General features: G+C 36.8%; 2 protein-coding genes across 2 annotated transcripts; both read right to left on the bottom strand.

The window, feature by feature from the left end:
• Positions 1-1,070: 1,070 nt before the first annotated feature.
• On the bottom strand, positions 1,071-3,401 carry LOC110271165 (uncharacterized). Its single transcript, XM_088484837.1, has 4 exons — positions 2,902-3,401; positions 2,703-2,809; positions 2,428-2,501; positions 1,071-1,199 (listed from the first exon to the last, which is right to left on the bottom strand). Exons 1-4 carry the CDS (start codon positions 3,399-3,401, stop codon positions 1,071-1,073), a joined length of 810 nt encoding a protein of 269 aa, XP_088340963.1.
• A 4,921-nt stretch (positions 3,402-8,322) lies between these two features.
• On the bottom strand, positions 8,323-10,673 carry LOC148568965 (uncharacterized). The gene is made up of 3 exons (XM_088484838.1): positions 10,177-10,673; positions 9,904-10,081; positions 8,323-8,451 (listed from the first exon to the last, which is right to left on the bottom strand). Exons 1-3 carry the CDS (start codon positions 10,671-10,673, stop codon positions 8,323-8,325), a joined length of 804 nt encoding a protein of 267 aa, XP_088340964.1.
• Positions 10,674-17,874: the final 7,201 nt, after the last annotated feature.

Genomic DNA, 17,874 nt, shown 5'->3' on the forward strand with positions numbered 1-17,874 from the left:
ATATATATATATATATATACATACATATACATAACACTAGTTTACAATTATACATATCATAATTTCCTATCCCTCTTACAAGCTTCATAAAGATAAAGGTGAGGGAAAAATAATAGCTACGGTGATACAAAAAGACCGAATAAACAGAAAATAAACATAACTCTCCTGAAGCTTCGTCTTCCATATCCTGAAAAGGAATAACCTGTAGGGGAGTGAGAACGTCATCCTCGCTTGTTCTCACTATAGGATTATAGAATTTGCTATAACAAGATACGTAAAGATAAGATCATTCTTAGAGTTCAGTGATCATTGCTCATCTTATGAGTCTTTCCAAAAACCATAGGTTCACATTCGAAATCCAGAAAATTCCTTTTTGAAGACTTGCTAAATTTCTCAAATATTCTAAAACAAAACCTTTTTCCTTAAAAAAAATGTCTAAAAAGTTTTTCCTAGACCGCAATCATGAAAGCAGTTACCTACGCGGTATAAATGATCATCCCGTCCAAGCATAGGTTCATTAAGTCTATGCTGAACCGATCATATACTTTATACAGAACTAGGACTCAATATACCAATCACGGCCTCAAGCCCATCCAATCCAACACGGCCCCCGGCCCAAACAGCTCAATCAGCAACCAACTCATCACAAACCAATCAATTCAAACACAATCACAATTAATGTGGTTCAAGCACAATCAAGAGCAATTACAACAAGTATAACAGTTAGCAGTTAACATAAGTATTCACATAGGCAAACCAAATACAATATGCACACCCAAACAATATCACATAGATGTAAATGATGAATGCCTGTCCTACTGGCTGTGATATCACATTGTCGGTTCAATTGCCAACCCGACACATTTTCATGGGAATGTTGCCTTTCGGTCACGTATAAATGGGAACCCTATGGGATAACGTGCCCGCCACACGGTCCAGGATGTCAGTGCCTGCACACTCCTGTGATCCGAAAGGATGTGAGCGGGATACTTTGCCTCCGACCTCACATCTACACGTAAGCGGGATTAACCACCGTACTTACGCGGGCACCGCAACCTCGACAAGCAGGATTAACCACCGTCCTTGCCAGGCGCAAACGACTTATCAACAATCTCGTCAATTATCAAATCTCTCAGCATAAGCGGGACGAACCCGGCCCTTACGCCTACCAAACAATAACTCATCAATCTTGATGATATCTACAATCAATCAGGCTCAAAATCTTAATTCAAAATCATTCTTGGCCCATTTACTTTTAAGTAACAAACGTAGTCAAATCACAGCTAGCCAAGAATCACTTTTCAAAACGGAGCCACTTTCCACATCTTTCCAACACTTCCAAAGATCTCAAAACCATGCCAAGTTCAAAATCTCTTTGAAAGACTCAAAATCATTCATTTCTAAATCAAGATTTGGTCGTAAGATTCCTCAGCGGAGTCTCAAGACTTCAGGGGAGAATAACCTAACTCATTTCTTAAATTCCTTGAAAACCTCCGAAACTTTAACTTCTTGAGTTGAATAAATAGAATAGGGTTTAAACCCAAAACCAAATTGTGTTTCCAATTATTCCGAACCAATTTCAAAACCAACCAAATTTAAGCCAAAACCAAATCATTTTTAAATCGAAAACCAATTTCAGTTTCATTCTTAAATCTGTTTCCAAGGGCTTGGGAAGTGTTTCAATTTTAATAAATCAAAGTTCCAGAAAATACTTCAAGCTCTTCCTAAATGTCGTAAAGTGAAATAGATTAATTGAAAACCACATTTATTTTAAACCCATTAAAACCCCTTCCAAAATCTGTTTACGTAAATCAATTTCCAAAACATAAAAATTTCATATTTAAATTGATTTTTAAGGCATAATTCCTTTCTTGATAATTACATCTAAGATATAGAGATTTTCCTACTAAGGCAAGTTCAAACATAATTTATTTCTCAAATATTTAAGTCAAAGCATAATTCATTCTTTTCCAAAATAACAATTCCAATCAAAATCTCAGATTTTCTAAAAATTTTGGCAGTATCTCCCCTAAAACTTGGACTTTGCCACCCTTTTCGGGTCCCAACAAAACCAATCATCAATCCTTTCTGACAGGTTCAAGACTAAATCAGTTTCCAATAAAACAAAACTCAACTTTCAAATTATCAAAAATCATTCAAATCAACCAATCCAGAAATCTCCAATTTATCAAAATCAGACATTGTTACAATCAAACAAGCACCCATATTCATTCAAGATAAAACCAGACAATTCATAAGACTCACATAACCACCAGAAATACATTTTGTATAGCATATCTATTTATAACAACTTCCACTTTAAAATGAATCAGTTTTAATAAAAAGCCCCTACCTTGGCTCGTCGAATACATGAACTAAACGCGTCACAGGAAAGCCTTTCGTCTCGGCCCGAAACCAACAACCAACATTCCAGCTCCGCTTATTTTTCTCAATAGCAGAAACAGCCTCAACGCCACGTATATAAGCTCGGATACTAATTCCTAACACATCAATATCGCTAAAAATCTCAAAACTCATAACTGAAAACTAAAGGCGAAGGTTCGAGATAGAGACACTTACAGAAAGAAAAGGAACGGCACAGCAGTCACAGCAACACTTATGCGACACACAATCATCAGGACCCAACCTACGTTACCAAACATAACCAAACACTAAAGCGGGGATTTTCGAAACACAATTACTTACCAAACTAAGAAAACGAAACAGCGGTGATAGCTGAACTGGTTTGCTGGCAACCCCGGCAACCACCTCAAGTGGCGGCAGCAACCAGATCTCCGGCGACGGTAACTGAAACCAATCATACAATGACAATGAAGCTTCCGAAAATCCAAAGGAAACGAAGACCAACTTAAATCCTTACCGGCAGAATTTTCCGGCGACGGCAGCGAGGTTTTCCGGCGGCCAGGCACGGCGGTGAGATTGGTTTCTCCTCCGGCAGCGGCCTCTTCCCAGGTTCTCTCTCTCTCTTCGCAGATCTGCTCAACGGTGACAGACCAGAGGTGGCGGCGGTGGCACACGCAGCAGTGACAGCACACGGCGACGACTGGCGCAACGGCGGCGGCTGAAGGCAGCTCCTTTAGCTCGCGTCTTCGGCAGCAACAACTCCCCCTCCTTACACTGTCCCCTCCCTCAGCTCCGATCCTTGTTAGCGACTCGCGGCGGCGACAGGGGCAAGGATCAAGGGCAATGACTCCAAGGGAAATGACGAGCAAGGACGGCGGCGAAGAAGACCCTGACGGCAATGTTGGCGCGGCTACACGGAACGGCGACGCCTTCCTCTCCTCGCGACTCTCGATGGTGCGGCGGCAATGGCGTTTCGCGAGGATGGCACGGGCTCCTCTCTTCACCGGCGGTCTCCTTCCCTCTCGGATCTCCTCCATCCCTTGCCAACAACGGCGGCGGCGGTGGCAGTGACACCCACCGCGCTGCCTTCCTCTTCTTCTCCCTTCCCCTTTCCTGCGGCTCCCTTCCCCTCTGTCCCCTTTCTTTCTTCCTTCCTTTCTTTCACAGGGAAACTATGTTGTTTGATGAGAGTGAGGGTGTGGGGGTGTTAGGTTAGATTTAGGGTTAGGGGTAGTTCTGTAATTTCAAATAAAAATAGGGATAATATGGTAATTGGAAATAAATTCTAATCCAATAATAATAATATATAGAAATACTATTCGATCATCAATTTTACAAATTATTTTTAATAAAATGTTCAAATCCAAAAATTAGAAATAATATAGTTAATTTCTTTATTTTCCAAAATAGTAGTATCAATATTTTAAAATATTAATTATTTAGTCCAAATCATATAAAAATCCTTATTATTTCACAACTACCAACTCTATAATTTTAAATATAGAAAATAATTCAATAATCATAAATTAGATGAAATTCTGATTTAAATAGCCAAACCTCATTATTTTCGAATTTCTAAAACTTTAAATTGTAAATAGTAAAATAATCCATAATTATAGAGTTGGGATAAAAATCTTAATTTATCTCAAATCCAATTAATCAAAACTGTCTTTAATTATTTTTAATAAAACAATTTCTTGAAAATAAAACTGTAAATAACGTATGGTTTGAGATTAGTTTAAAATAGGACTTTTCAAAAGTCTTGGGTCTTACATTCCACCCACCTTATAAAAAATTTCGTCCTCGAAAATTAAAATAATACATAAGATAATACATAGCCTTAAAAAAAAAACCTTTTAGAGAAGCAAGAGATCTCAACATATATATATATATATATACATAAGTTCAAATACCTAATATCCATAAGATTTAAATGTAAGGGTAAGGTATAGTGTAAGGTGAAGGATACAAGATAGGCTCAATGCAAAAGGTTATATGGTTTCAAAATCTTACAAAAGCTTGGAGAAACAATATAAGGTGCAAGTCAAGATAGGCGTTCACAAAGCAGAGCTATAGTTAATGTGGCAAAAGGCTACAAGACAAGTTGGTATTAAAACAACGGATATAGCATTTCCTCACAGATCTCTTACCCCTTCGAAACTTTCACTTCCCAACTCCATCAATCACTTCACAACTCCATAACCAATCACAAACCTAACATCCGCAGATTCTTCCACGAGAAACAAAACTCCCACAACTTCTCATAACGTTGCACTCTTACCACTTCACCTTCCGTATCCACGAACAGGCCTTAAAGAACTAACGCATCGCATTACTATACCTAAAGATCGCACGTGACATCAAAACAATTCTCGAGTTTACTCAGAAAGGTAAAAGACTTTGAAATAGAAGGACAAACAACAAGGATAATCTCCGCAAGAGTTCTGAAAGAATTGTTGAATCTACAAGTAAACAAGGATGTACAATCGATGAAGAGTATTGGAAAGAAATTCAGTTTAACAACCTCAAAGATGACTCCTGAATCAGAGACAACTGATAGGAACACAAAAGGATAAGCAAGACAGTAATTTGGAACTAAATCAAGCTGAGTTAACAAGTATAAAATCATAGAAGAAGGTCAACTAAAGTTAGTGATGACACTCTCAAGATTTAAATTTTTTGTTTTAGTACACATAATACATTTGAATATAAGGAATGAAAAACTGAAAGAAGATCACCTCGTGCTAAAAGAAAGGTATATAACTCGCATTTCACAAAAAGGGTGACAGAAACACATATCAAAACTGCAATGTGGTTAAAAGAAAATTAAATTGCATTTTCTCTAAATAGCTTCCAAGTAAAAGACGGAATAGGTGAGGTTTGAAAAATGAAAGTCAATTGAGTTAAGGCCAAACAATTTTGAAAATCCTGAAGAACATTTAGGTACTCAATCAAATAAAGGTATACACTGAAGTTGTGGCAAGGTTGTAAGAAAATCAAACGTTTGTCCAAGAACTCTCAAAGTTTAAATTCAAACAAGCATGCATAAAATTTTATAGCAAATATGGAACAAGTTAAACTCTATTTAGAAAAGAAAACTCTGAGATAAAAGTTTGATTATCAGTCGGTTTCAAAACTTCATTTAAACTAGTGCATGCCAACTTCAAAACAACTTTGTCAATTTAAAGAATAACTATGGATGCAATTTAAGCAAGAAGAATTGATTTAGACTTCTTAAGAGAATCCAAAATTTGTTTTAAAAGCTCACATCAAAACTCTAAGAATACACTTGAAATTGCCATCACATAAGAAAATTCAAGAATATTTATGATATACTTAAAAGAAATCAGACCAAACAAGAAAAGATTTTAAATCAAGGGAGTTCAAATAAGATCCACGAAGCATGGGATACTAAACAAGCTTTCCATTGGTCCAAAAGAATGCAAAACTCGTCAGGAAAAAAGAACAACTCAATCAACAGTGAATTTTCAAGAAAGAACCTTTGACTAAAGAAGGACAAATGGGAGGACAAACAACACACTAGATAGAAACAATTTAAGTTGACTTAGAGGAGCATGAAATTTACAAGAGAAGAAAAACTGCGACTACTAGTGGTGTTCAGAAAAGAAAAAGAGTAGTTAAAAACAAAATCAAGTATCATGACCATAGAAACACAAGCTTAAAGAATTAGCCCATACTTGAGAGGAAAGGTATGAACCTAATATTTTCAAAAGAACAACAATTACGTAAATAATGTATCATACTAAATTAAAGTCAATTTGTCAAACAAAAACTAACTGGAAATAAAGTGAAAAGCCTTTCCTTTAAGAATTTAAAAAAATACCTAAGTACGTAATCAAATAGAGTTACGTATAGGGACCGTAATAAAATTATTTTGAAAAGTCAAATTGTATTTAAAGTAAGTGTAGTTCCGTAAACCAGTAAAAGAACATGCGAGGTATTAGAAATAAATAGTTTTTAAATTGCATAAGGAATTTTCAAAGTTTTATATAGATAGGTGTATATCAAATCAAAAGCGATTTTATAAAAGTTTGAAAATTGGTTATAAATATAGTCAACTAAGAGAAAAACTGAATCACCATTTTTTTTAAAGACTAGAAGTAAAGACATAAAAAGACACGTTGCATCAAGACAAGTTCAAAATCATGTCGAAAAATTACATGAATCAAGAAAAGAGCTCAAACAGAGAAAGACGGATACACCAAGAAATTCAAACCGGCATATGCAATTTAGAATCAAGAAGAATGCATATGAACAAAAAAAATAGGATTGAAAACATCAAACTGCTTCCCAAAAGAATTGACAAGAACATCAAAATAGGCTAAGAAACAATAAGTCACATGACATCCAACAGAATCCAAAGCACATAACTGAGTAACCTCGAGAAATAGTTTCTAACGTTTCCAAAACCCGCGATTTACTTTACTCAAAACTCGTATATCATCTATGATAACCCATCAGTGCTTTCATATACATAATTCACTAATATTAAGCTGGCCAAACTTAATATCAGGAATTATGCAACGCAAGACTAATGGCATTAATCAATAGATAGTCATGTGCATAAAGCTCTAATTCTCGTCATTCAACAATACCTATTACATGACAAACGCTCAGAGTATGCAATTGAAGCATAGTCGGTCCATTCCTCAGGTTCTACAGGAAAGACCGCTCTGATACCACAAATGTAACACCCTAACTATCAAAATGTCACGCTTCCGGCTGCGCCACTTTGATAGCTCGAGTATTACCACGTTTTATAATATTTAAGACTAAAATATGAGCCTGTTTAAAACTTAAAACCGCATAACACTTCGATAACTCTTTTTCGTGAAAACCTAAACATACATGTACATAAAATTCAGATATAACCTAAAGATATATATATACATATACATAACACTAGTTTACAATTATACATATCATAATTTCCTATCCCTCTTACAAGCTTCATAAAGATAAAGGTGAGGGAAAAATAATAGCTACGGTGATACAAAAAGACCGAATAAACAGAAAATAAACATAACTCTCCTGAAGCTTCGTCTTCCATATCCTGAAAAGGAATAACCTGTAGGGGAGTGAGAACGTCGTCCTCGCTTGTTCTCACTATAGAATTACAGAATTTGCTATAACAAGATACGTAAAGATAAGATCATTCTTAGAGTTTAGTGATCATTGCTCATCTTATGAGTCTTTCCAAAAACCATAGGTTCACATTCGAAATCCAGAAAATTCCTTTTTGAAGACTTGCTAAATTTCTCAAATATTCTAAAACAAAACCTTTTTCCTTAAAAAAAATGTCTGAAAAGTTTTTCCTAGACCGCAATCATGAAAGCAGTTACCTACGCGGTATAAATGATCATCCCGTCCCAAGCATAGGTTCATTAAGTCTATGCTGAACCGATCAGATACTTTATACAGAACTAGGACTCGATATACCAATCACGGCCTCAAGCCCATCCAATCCAACACGGCCCCCGGCCCAAACAGCTCAATCAGCAACCAACTCATCACAAACCAATCAATTCAAATACAATCACAATTAATGTGGTTCAAGCACAATCAAGAGCAATTACAACAAGTATAACAGTTAGCAGTTAACATAAGTATTCACATAGGCAAACCAAATACAATATGCACACCCAAACAATATCACATAGATGCAAATGATGAATGCCTGTCCTACTGGCTGTGATATCACATTGTCGGTTCAATTGCCAACCCGACACATTCCCATGGGAATGTTGCCTTTCGGTCACGTATAAATGGGAACCCTCTGGGATAACGTGCTCGCCACACGGTCCAGGATGTCAGTGCCTGCACACTCCTGTGATCCGAAAGGATGTGAGCGGGATACTTTGCCTCCGACCTCACATCTACACGTAAGCGGGATTAACCACCGTCCTTACGCGGGCGCCGCAACCTCGACAAGCGGGATTAACCACCGTCCTTGCCAGGCGCAAACGACTTATCAACAATCTCGTCAATTATCAAATCTCTCAGCATAAGCGGGACGAACCCGGCCCTTACGCCTACCAAACAATAACTCATCAATCTTGATGATATCTACAATCAATCAGGCTCAAAATCTTAATTCAAAATCATTCTTGGCCCATTTACTTTTAAGTAACAAACGTAGTCAAATCACAACTAGCCAAGAATCACTTTTCAAAATGGAGCCACTTTTCACATCTTTCCAACACTTCCAAAGATCTCAAAACCATGCCAAGTTCAAAATCTCTTTGAAAGACTCAAAATCATTCATTTCTAAATCAAGATTTGGTCGTAAGATTCCTCAGCGGAGTCTCAAGACTTCAGGGGAGAATAACCTAACTCATTTCTTAAATTCCTTGAAAACTTCCGAAACTTTAACTTCTTGAGTTGAATAAATAGAATAGGGTTTAAACCCAAAACCAAATCGTGTTTCCAATTATTCCGAACCAATTTCAAAACCAACCAAACTTAAGCCAAAACCAAATTATTTTTAAACCGAAAACTAATTTCAGTTTCATTCTTAAATCTGTTTCCAAGGGCTCGGGAAGTGTTTCAATTTTAATAAATCAAAGTTCCAGAAAATACTTCAAGCTCTTCCTAAATGTCGTAAAGTGAAATAGATTAATTGAAAACCACGTTTATTTTAAACCCATTAAAATCCCTTCCAAAATCTGTTTACGTAAATCAATTTTAAAAACATAAAAATTTCATATTTAAATTGATTTTTAAGGCATAATTCCTTTCTTAATAATTACATCCAAGATATAGAGATTTTCCTACTAAGGCAAGTTCAAACATAATTTATTTCTCAAATATTTAAGTCAAATCATAATTCATTCTTTTCCAAAATAACAATTCCAATCAAAATCTCAGATTTTGTAGAAATTTCGGCAGCATCTCCCCTAAAACTTGGACTTTGTCACCCTTTTCGGGTCCCAACAAAACCAATCATCAATCCTTTCTGACAAGTTCAAGACTAAATCAGTTTCCAATAAAACAAAACTCAACTTTAAAATTATCAAAAATCATTCAAATCAACCAATCCAGAAATCTCTAATTTATCAAAATCAGACATTGTTACAATCAAACAAGCACCCATATTCATTCAAGATAAAACCAGACAATTCATAAGACTCACATAACCACCAGAAATACATTTTGTACAGCATATCTATTTATAACAACTTCCACTTTAAAATGAATCAGTTTGTATAAAAATCCCCTACCTTGGCTCGTCGAATACATGAACCAAATGCGTCACAGGAAAGCCTTTCGTCTCGGCCCGAAACCAACAACCAACATTCCAGCTCCGCTTATTTTTCTCAATAGCAGAAACAGCCTCAACGCCACGTATATAAGCTCAGATACTAATTCCTAACACATCAATATCGCGAAAAATCTCAAAACTCATAACTGAAAACTAAAGGTGAAGGTTCGAGATAGAGACACTTACAGAAAGAAAAGGAACGGCACAGCAGTCACAGCAACACTTATGCGACACGCAATCATCAGGACTCAACGTACGTTACCAAACCTCAAGGTCTTTAACCAAACATAACCAAACACTAAAGCGGGGATTTTCGAAACACAATTACTTACCAAACTAAGAAAACGAAACAGCGGTGATAGCTGAACTGGTTTGCCGGCATCCCCGGCAACCACCTCAAGTGGCGGCGGCGACCAGATCTCCGACGACGGTAACTGAAACCAATCATACAACGACAATGAAGCTTCCGGAAATCCAAAGGAAACGAAGACCAACTTAAATCCTTACCGGCAAAATTTTTCGGCGACGGCGGCGAGGTTTTCCGGCGGCCAGGCACGGCGGCGAGATTGGTTTCTCCTCCGGCAGTGGCCTCTTCCCAGGTTCTCTCTCTCTCTTCGCGGATCTGCTCAACGGTGACAGACCAGAGGTGGCGGCGGTGGCACACGCAGCAGTGATAGCACACGGCGGCGACTGGCGCAACGGCGGCGGCTGAAGGCAGCTCCTTCAGCTCGCGTCTTCGGCAGCAACAACTCCCCCTCCTTACACTGTCCTCTCCCTCAGCTCCGATCCTTGTTAGCGACTCGCAGTGGCGACGGGGGCAAGGATCAACGGCAATGACTCCAAGGGAAACGACGAGCAAGGACGACGGCGAAGAAGACCCTGACGGCAATGTTGGCGCGGCTACACGGAACGGCGACGCCTTCCTCTCCTCGCGACTCTCGATGGTGCGGCGGCAATGGCGTTTCGCGAGGATGGCGCGGGCTCCTCTCTTCACCGGCGCTCTCCTTCCCTCTCGGATCTCCTCCATTCCTTGCCAACAGCGGCGGCGGCGGTGGCAGTGACACCCACCGCGCCACCTTCCTCTTCTTCTCCCTTCCCCTTTCCTACGGCTTCCTTCCCCTCTGTCCCCTTTCTTTCTTCCTTCCTTTCTTTCATAGGAAAACTATGCTGTTTGATGAGAGTGAGGGTGTGGGGGTGTTAGGTTAGATTTAGGGTTAGGGGTAGTTCTGTAATTTCAAATAAAAATAGGGATAATATGGTAATTGGAAATAAATTCTAATCCAATAATAATAATATATAGAAATACTATTCGATCATCAATTTTACAAATTATTTTCAATAAAATGTTCAAATCCAAAAATTAGAAATAATATAGTTAATTTCTTTATTTTCCAAAATAGTAGTATTAATATTTTAAAATATTAATTATTTAGTCCAAATCATATAAAAATTTTTATTATTTCACAACTACCAACTCTATAATTTTAAATATAGAAAATAATTCAATAATCATAAATTAGATGAAATTCTGATTTAAATAGCCAAACCTCATTATTTTCGAATTTCTAAAACTTTAAATTGTAAATAGTAAAATAATCCATAATTATAGAGTTGGGATAAAAATCTTAATTTATCTCAAATCCAATTAATCAAAACTGCCTTTAATTATTTTTAATAAAACAATTTCTTGAAAATAAAACTGTAAATAACGTATGGTTTGAGATTAGTTTAAAATAGGACTTTTCAAAAGTCTTGGGTCTTACATTTGTTACTAAAATGTGTTATGTGAAGTTGATCGATTAATGTGTATGAAGGGTTGATTTATGTTAATGGCATTTAATTGGTATATGTTAATGGAAGGTTGACAAATATATGATGAAAGTTGGTATAGGTGTAGAATTGATATGAATAAATGAAGGGTTAATGATGTATGAGGTAAATGTGGATAATTGTTGATGATCAAGGTTGGTTAAGTTGATTATAGGTTATATTGGCAATGGTTGTTGATGAATTGGGTTGATATGGTATTGTAAGGAAAAGTTTTAATGGTAAGAAACTTAAATTGGTGAAAGTGAGGTTTTGTTGGAAATTGGTTAAAACCAAATTTTGATGAACTTTGGACGTCCATAATATTCTCCTCAAATTTTAGATTGAATTGTGATTTGTTGCAAATAAAAGATGGTTTAACCAATTTCCAACAAAACCTCACTTTCACCAATTTAAGTTTCTCACCATTAAAACTTGCCTTACAATACCATATCAACCCAATTCATCAACAACCATTGCCAATATAACCTATAATCAACTTAACCAACCTTGATCATCAACAATTATCCACATTTACCTCATACATCATTAACCCTTCATTTATTCATATCAATTCTACACCTATACCAACTTTCATCATATATTTGTCAACCTTCCATCAACATATACAAATTAAATGCCATTAACATAAATCAACCCTTCATACACATTAATCCATCAACTTCACATAACACATTTTAGTAACAAACACCAACCACAATCCATCAATACATCAACATCAACACAAACCTTTATAAGCAAGTCCAATAGCATAAAATTAATAATCTCAATGTCTCATAATTCCCATATATGTTCATCAACAATTATACCAACAACAATACTAAGCTACTCATTAAATGCCATTAACAAATTCAACTTATCCTATGGTTCTTCTAACCTATGTTTTCACAACACCGTAAATATTAAACGTGCGAAACTTAAACCATACCTTGGCCGATCACTTAGTTCACCCAAGGCAGCCTCACAACTCAAAATTACAGCCCCTCCAATCTCAATTAAAACAGCCCCCAAACCAAGCTTGATCACCAACAAGCCTCCAATTACTCCTAAGTCAATTCCAATGCTTATATACCCACTTAATCTACACCTAATACATATACATGTTCCAATTTCAGTTTTCCCATCATAAATACAAGATTGAGCTAGGGTTAGGGTGTTTTTACCATATCCATATGCTCAATAGCTTGAGCCCACAAGTCCCGAAAGCTAACTTGAACCTAGAACACAAAAATTGGACAAGATTCACCATAGGTTTTCAAGTTTATCAAAGAAAGAGGGATAGAGATTCTGAACCAAATATGAGGCTTACCGGTGAAGTTGTTCAAATAGAAAGATAGAGCTCGACGTGCTGAGTGCGTGGCCGCGAACGGTACAGCGATCGGAGCTCAAATGAGGAAGATATGGTGGTTGGAGTATTTGGTTAGGGTTAGGGTGCTCTCCTCCTCTCCCTTCCTGTTATGGCATCCAACAGCTGATGAGGAAGAAGAAAGCTGCTGTTTCATTTAAGTGTTTGGGTCCGGTTGGACCCACGGGCCCGATTTGGGCTTCGGTTCAACCGGTTCAACCCTTCCGGTCCGATCTTGGGCTAAATTTTCGAAATTGGTATCAAAATTCTCGTTTCGATGAGCTCTATCCTATTTTGATATTAGTTTTGAATTTTTAGCTTTTCTAATTAAAATTCAATTTATTAACTAATAATTTACCGAATTTTTGCAGGAATTTACATCATACCCACCTAATTAGGAATTTTGTCCTCAAAATTCAGAGGGAATTACCTGAAAAAAGGTGTGGGTAGTCCTTCCGTATCTCTGATTCAAGCTCCTAGGTATGTTCTTCAATACCAACCCGACTCCAAGCTACTTTCCCTAAGGAAACCTCCTTTCCGTGTAAACGCTTAATGCTGGTATCATGAATCCTAACTGGAGTTATTGGAAGCGTCAGATCTTCTCTTACTTGGACTGATTCTGGTTCAAGGACATGACTAGGGTCAAAAGTATATTTACGAAGCTGCGATACGTGGAACACGTCATGCAGGTTTGAAAGATGTGGTGGTAACGCGATCCTATACGCCACTGGTCCAATTCTCTTCAGGATTTCAAACGGCCCAATGTAACGGGGATTTAACTTCTTGGTTTTGATGGACCCCCCTTTTCTAGTGGTCGGAGTAACCTTCAGGAAGACGTATTCTCCTTCCTCAAATTCTAAGGGCTTCCGTCTTTGGTCAGCATAGCTTTTCTGATGGCTTTGAGCAATGAGCTTCTCCTCCCGTGGCTTCTTCTCCTCCATTGATGCGAGCTTCTCCTCTATTCTTGTGAGCTTCTATGCCATTGATGCTAAGAGAGGAAGAGTTGTTGAGAGCCTTCCAAGGATTGAAATTGGGAATCAGAGAGGAGTTCGGGACCTTATGCCTAAGCCAGTTACAGATCTCAAGCGACTTCAAGGCTGAGCTGATAAAGGCTCATCAGAATAACCAAGAATTGTATAAGATTTTGCCGGCGATTGAGAAAGGCAAGCAATGGAGAGTGTCAGAAGATAAAGATGGGTTGTGGAGGTTCAAGGGCCGGATAATTGTGCCAGATGTCGGGAATTTGCGCAGAGCATATTGGAGGAAGCTCATAAGAGCGGGTTCTCCATTCATCCTGGAAGCACTAAGATGTACCAAGACTTAAAGACGATGTTTTGGTGGTCAGAAATGAAAAATGATGTGGTGTTACATGTTTCTAAATGCCTAACTTGTCAAAAAGTCAAGATTGAACACCAAAAGTCAGCAGGAACCCTTCAACCTTTGGAAATTCCACAGTGGAAATGGGAGAGTATTGCTATAGATTTTATACTGGGATTACAAAGGACTCGGACAGGTTGTGATGCTATTTGGGTGGTTATAGACCGACTGACCAAGTCAGCTCATTTTCTGCCTATTCGGATAAGTTGTACTATGGAGGAGTTGCCGCGCTTATACATAAAGGAGATTGTGAGATTACATGGTGTACCTTTCACCATTGTGTCGGATAGAGATCCTAGCTTTACATCACGGTTCTGGGGTGCTTTTCAGCGAGCTCCTCAAATTTTGGATTGAATTGTGGTTTGTTGCAAATAAAAGATGGTTTTAAGAGCTTTTGATTGATATCAACTTTGTGGAAACTGGAATTTTGTGGAGAAAGTTATGGATGTTGCAAGTTTGGTGTTTAAATCTGAGTTCAGGATGGCCAAATAGGTTTGCTGCAAGCTTTCTGGGCATTCTGCCCATTTTTGAAAAACGCCCACCCATGCGTATGCGTAGCTCACGCATACGCGTGGCGTGAAATTTTGGCGACGCATGCGCGAGAGGCATGCGTACGCGTGTGTGCATATTCACGCATATGCATGACTCACACGTACGCGTGACTTGATGTACGCCCCACGCGTGCGCGTGACCTACGTGTACGCGTGGATGCTGCCCGCTGCAAAAACCGGTTTTGGCTATTTTTAAACCAATTTTCCACTTATAAACCTCCATTTTCTTTCCTTTAAGGCTTAAAGTATGGTTCTAGGTCCAGTAGATAAAAGAATCTAGGAAAACAAGATAACTTGAGGGTGAAGAAAGTTGTAAATGGTGGCTTTTATGAAGAAAATAAGAATGTTAATAAAGTTTAAAGTTAAGGCTTGATATTTGATTATATATTGATGATCATTGCCATGGCTTATGAATAATGATATTTGAGATACGAGTTTCCCTGGGTAAAAACCGTGGCTTGCCACCATGTGTTCCAGGTTGAATCTCGACACTCTGTTGACCCTACGTCGTAAGGGTGACCGGGCACGCATAAATTTCCGGGTATGGATAGCCCCCATTGAGTGATTATACGATGAATGAATAAGAACTCTATGCATAGACTCTTGGGGATGCGCGACGGGGGACAGTCTAAGGTTTTTCGGACTTGTCGGGTTGGTTGGATAACCGACAGATGGGCCCCATCAGCCATAGGGCAAGCATGCATCATATGCATTTGTTTGTTTTGATTGCTGTGCATTTCCTGGGTTTGCCTAATTGATATATCATCTGCTATCTATTATACTTGCTATTTGTACTATCTGCTCATTACTTGTGTGTGAACTTGTTTGGTTGCTTATTTCTGTTGCATTATGAATGATGGAGGAATGGAGGAAGCGGGGAAATGATTTGGTGTTAGGTTAAGATTGAACTTGAGTAAGTTAGGTAGATTTAGAACACCTACCCCTGTTTATGGCTTCTGTTTAGTACTTTAGTTGGATAACTGAATAACGGAGTTCTAGGATTGCCCATGGCATTCTCAGGACCTTATCTATTATACGCGTGGCATTTTTACCATGCTGAGAACCTCCGGTTCTCATTCCATATTGTATTGTTGCTTTTCAGATGCAGGTCGAGAGGCTCCTCGCTAGGCGTCTGGATCCTGGGAAGCGAAGTAGTCCTTGGGTGTATTTTGGTTTCTGTTTGTATATATGTATATATATGTTTAGCTTACTCTCCAAGTAACTTATGTACGTTGCTCTTCTTATAGGTTGAGGGAGAGATAGGAGTTACTTTGGTATTTTAGTGTATTTTGGGACACTTATGTATGTTTATATGTATATATGTATCCTCCGGCCAGTCTTAGCTTCGTAAGCTGAGTCAGGGGCTAGTTATGCTGTTTCCTTGGCTTTCCTTTATCCTTTTGTTTATTTTTATCATGTTCCTATTAGGTTGCTTAGCACGCAAGTAATCCTTTCTTTTGAGCGTTGCACTTTTCATTTTGCGATTTTTGCTTACCCGTTTTGTTTCAAGGCTCCTAGTATATTATCTTCTTCTCTATTATGTATTTATTTTGCTCTTTAGAGGTCCGTAACACCACACTACCTCTGTTCTACGATATAAGCGTAAAACTTTGTGTAGTAGGGTGTTACAAAAAGCAACACCAGAAAAAGTAAAATTAAATTTAATCTCTTCTCTAAGCCTCAACTAAATTGATCTGTATTCCTCTCACTTATATCCAATTATAAATATCATCCATAGTCTATATGTTTATGCTTACAAGTAATAGGCTGAATCTAAAAAAAAAAAAAAGAAAATAATGCACAATAAAAAAAATTTAAAAGGAAAAAGTTGCAGAATCTTAACCTATCAATAATCTCGATTACTAACATAATGACTCACACAACACTAAAATTTCACCTTCAATAATCAATAAATATGCTAACATCACCAAAATTAATGTCGTATTACACTTTTTTGAACTTCTTTTTTGAACTTCTTTGTACCCATAATACACTGATATTATCAAATTTTTTCAACACATTTACACAAAAATTTAAAATTCAACCATACCCTTCGAATCACCTAAAATCCATATAAACACAATAAGAATTGATATATGTAATTTGATCCAAGATTTACATGAACATTTTAATGTTATCTTTGTAACATGATAAGGTTAGAATAAAAATTAAAATATAGAATAAAATATGTTATAAAGAAAGAAAAAAGAAAGAGAGATCATTAAGTCATACAATAGTTAGAACTGAAAAATAAATAAACAAATAATAATAATAATGAATAAATTGAGTAAAAAAAATAATGAAGAGAAAATAAAAAAAACAAAAATATATTTGATAAGTTTTGCAATATATTATCACCAGAAATTTGGTACACTATTATTTACAAAGTTATCCCTGACTTTTCCTGAGTAATACCAAATTAGGGGAAATACAAAAGCATGAAAATAGTAAAACGAAAAAATATTAGTGCAAACACAAATTATGCATTTACTTGATAGAATTTCAGTTTTATTATAGTTTAGGAACTACAAAGATGGAGGCAAAAAATAGATATTCAGAATATTTGAAAGACAATTAAAAACCAAACTTATCCAGCTTATTATTCATCTTTTCTCTTCTAATTCATTAAAGATGACTTACAATACATGTTGACCTCAACTTCTAAAGTCATAGATTTCACTTTTGTAATTTAACTTAAAAATTTTTATTAAAAATATAGTCTCTACATCTTGGACGTGTTATATTGCTATTTGATATTAATTCTTATACTTCATATTTTCATTCTTTAAAAAGCCTTATCATTTATAATTATTTGTCAAATCACTTTAGAGAAGCTCATGTAAAAAAAGAGTAAAATCACATGATAAATTGAGTATTAATACGAAATTCAATCAAATAAATGTATTTTAAGAAGAATACCTTCAAATAAATTTCTCTTGCTTGATCTAGAGAATAGTTTGCAATTTCTCTTCTCCCTTAGTTTTTATGAACTCCACATAATGTTTCTAGTACTCAGGATAGTTGGCACACACAATCAGATATCTTTCATAAAGTTTCACCGTTTATGAGAATTATAGAAATAGAAGATTTTTTAGCCATTAGTTTTCAGCAATAAATAAATAATTAAA

Source organism: Arachis ipaensis, chromosome B4 (genome assembly GCF_059453495.1).
Source record: "Arachis ipaensis isolate K30076 ecotype BB chromosome B4, ASM5945349v1, whole genome shotgun sequence".
In the NCBI taxonomy this organism is placed as follows: Eukaryota; Viridiplantae; Streptophyta; class Magnoliopsida; order Fabales; family Fabaceae; genus Arachis; species Arachis ipaensis.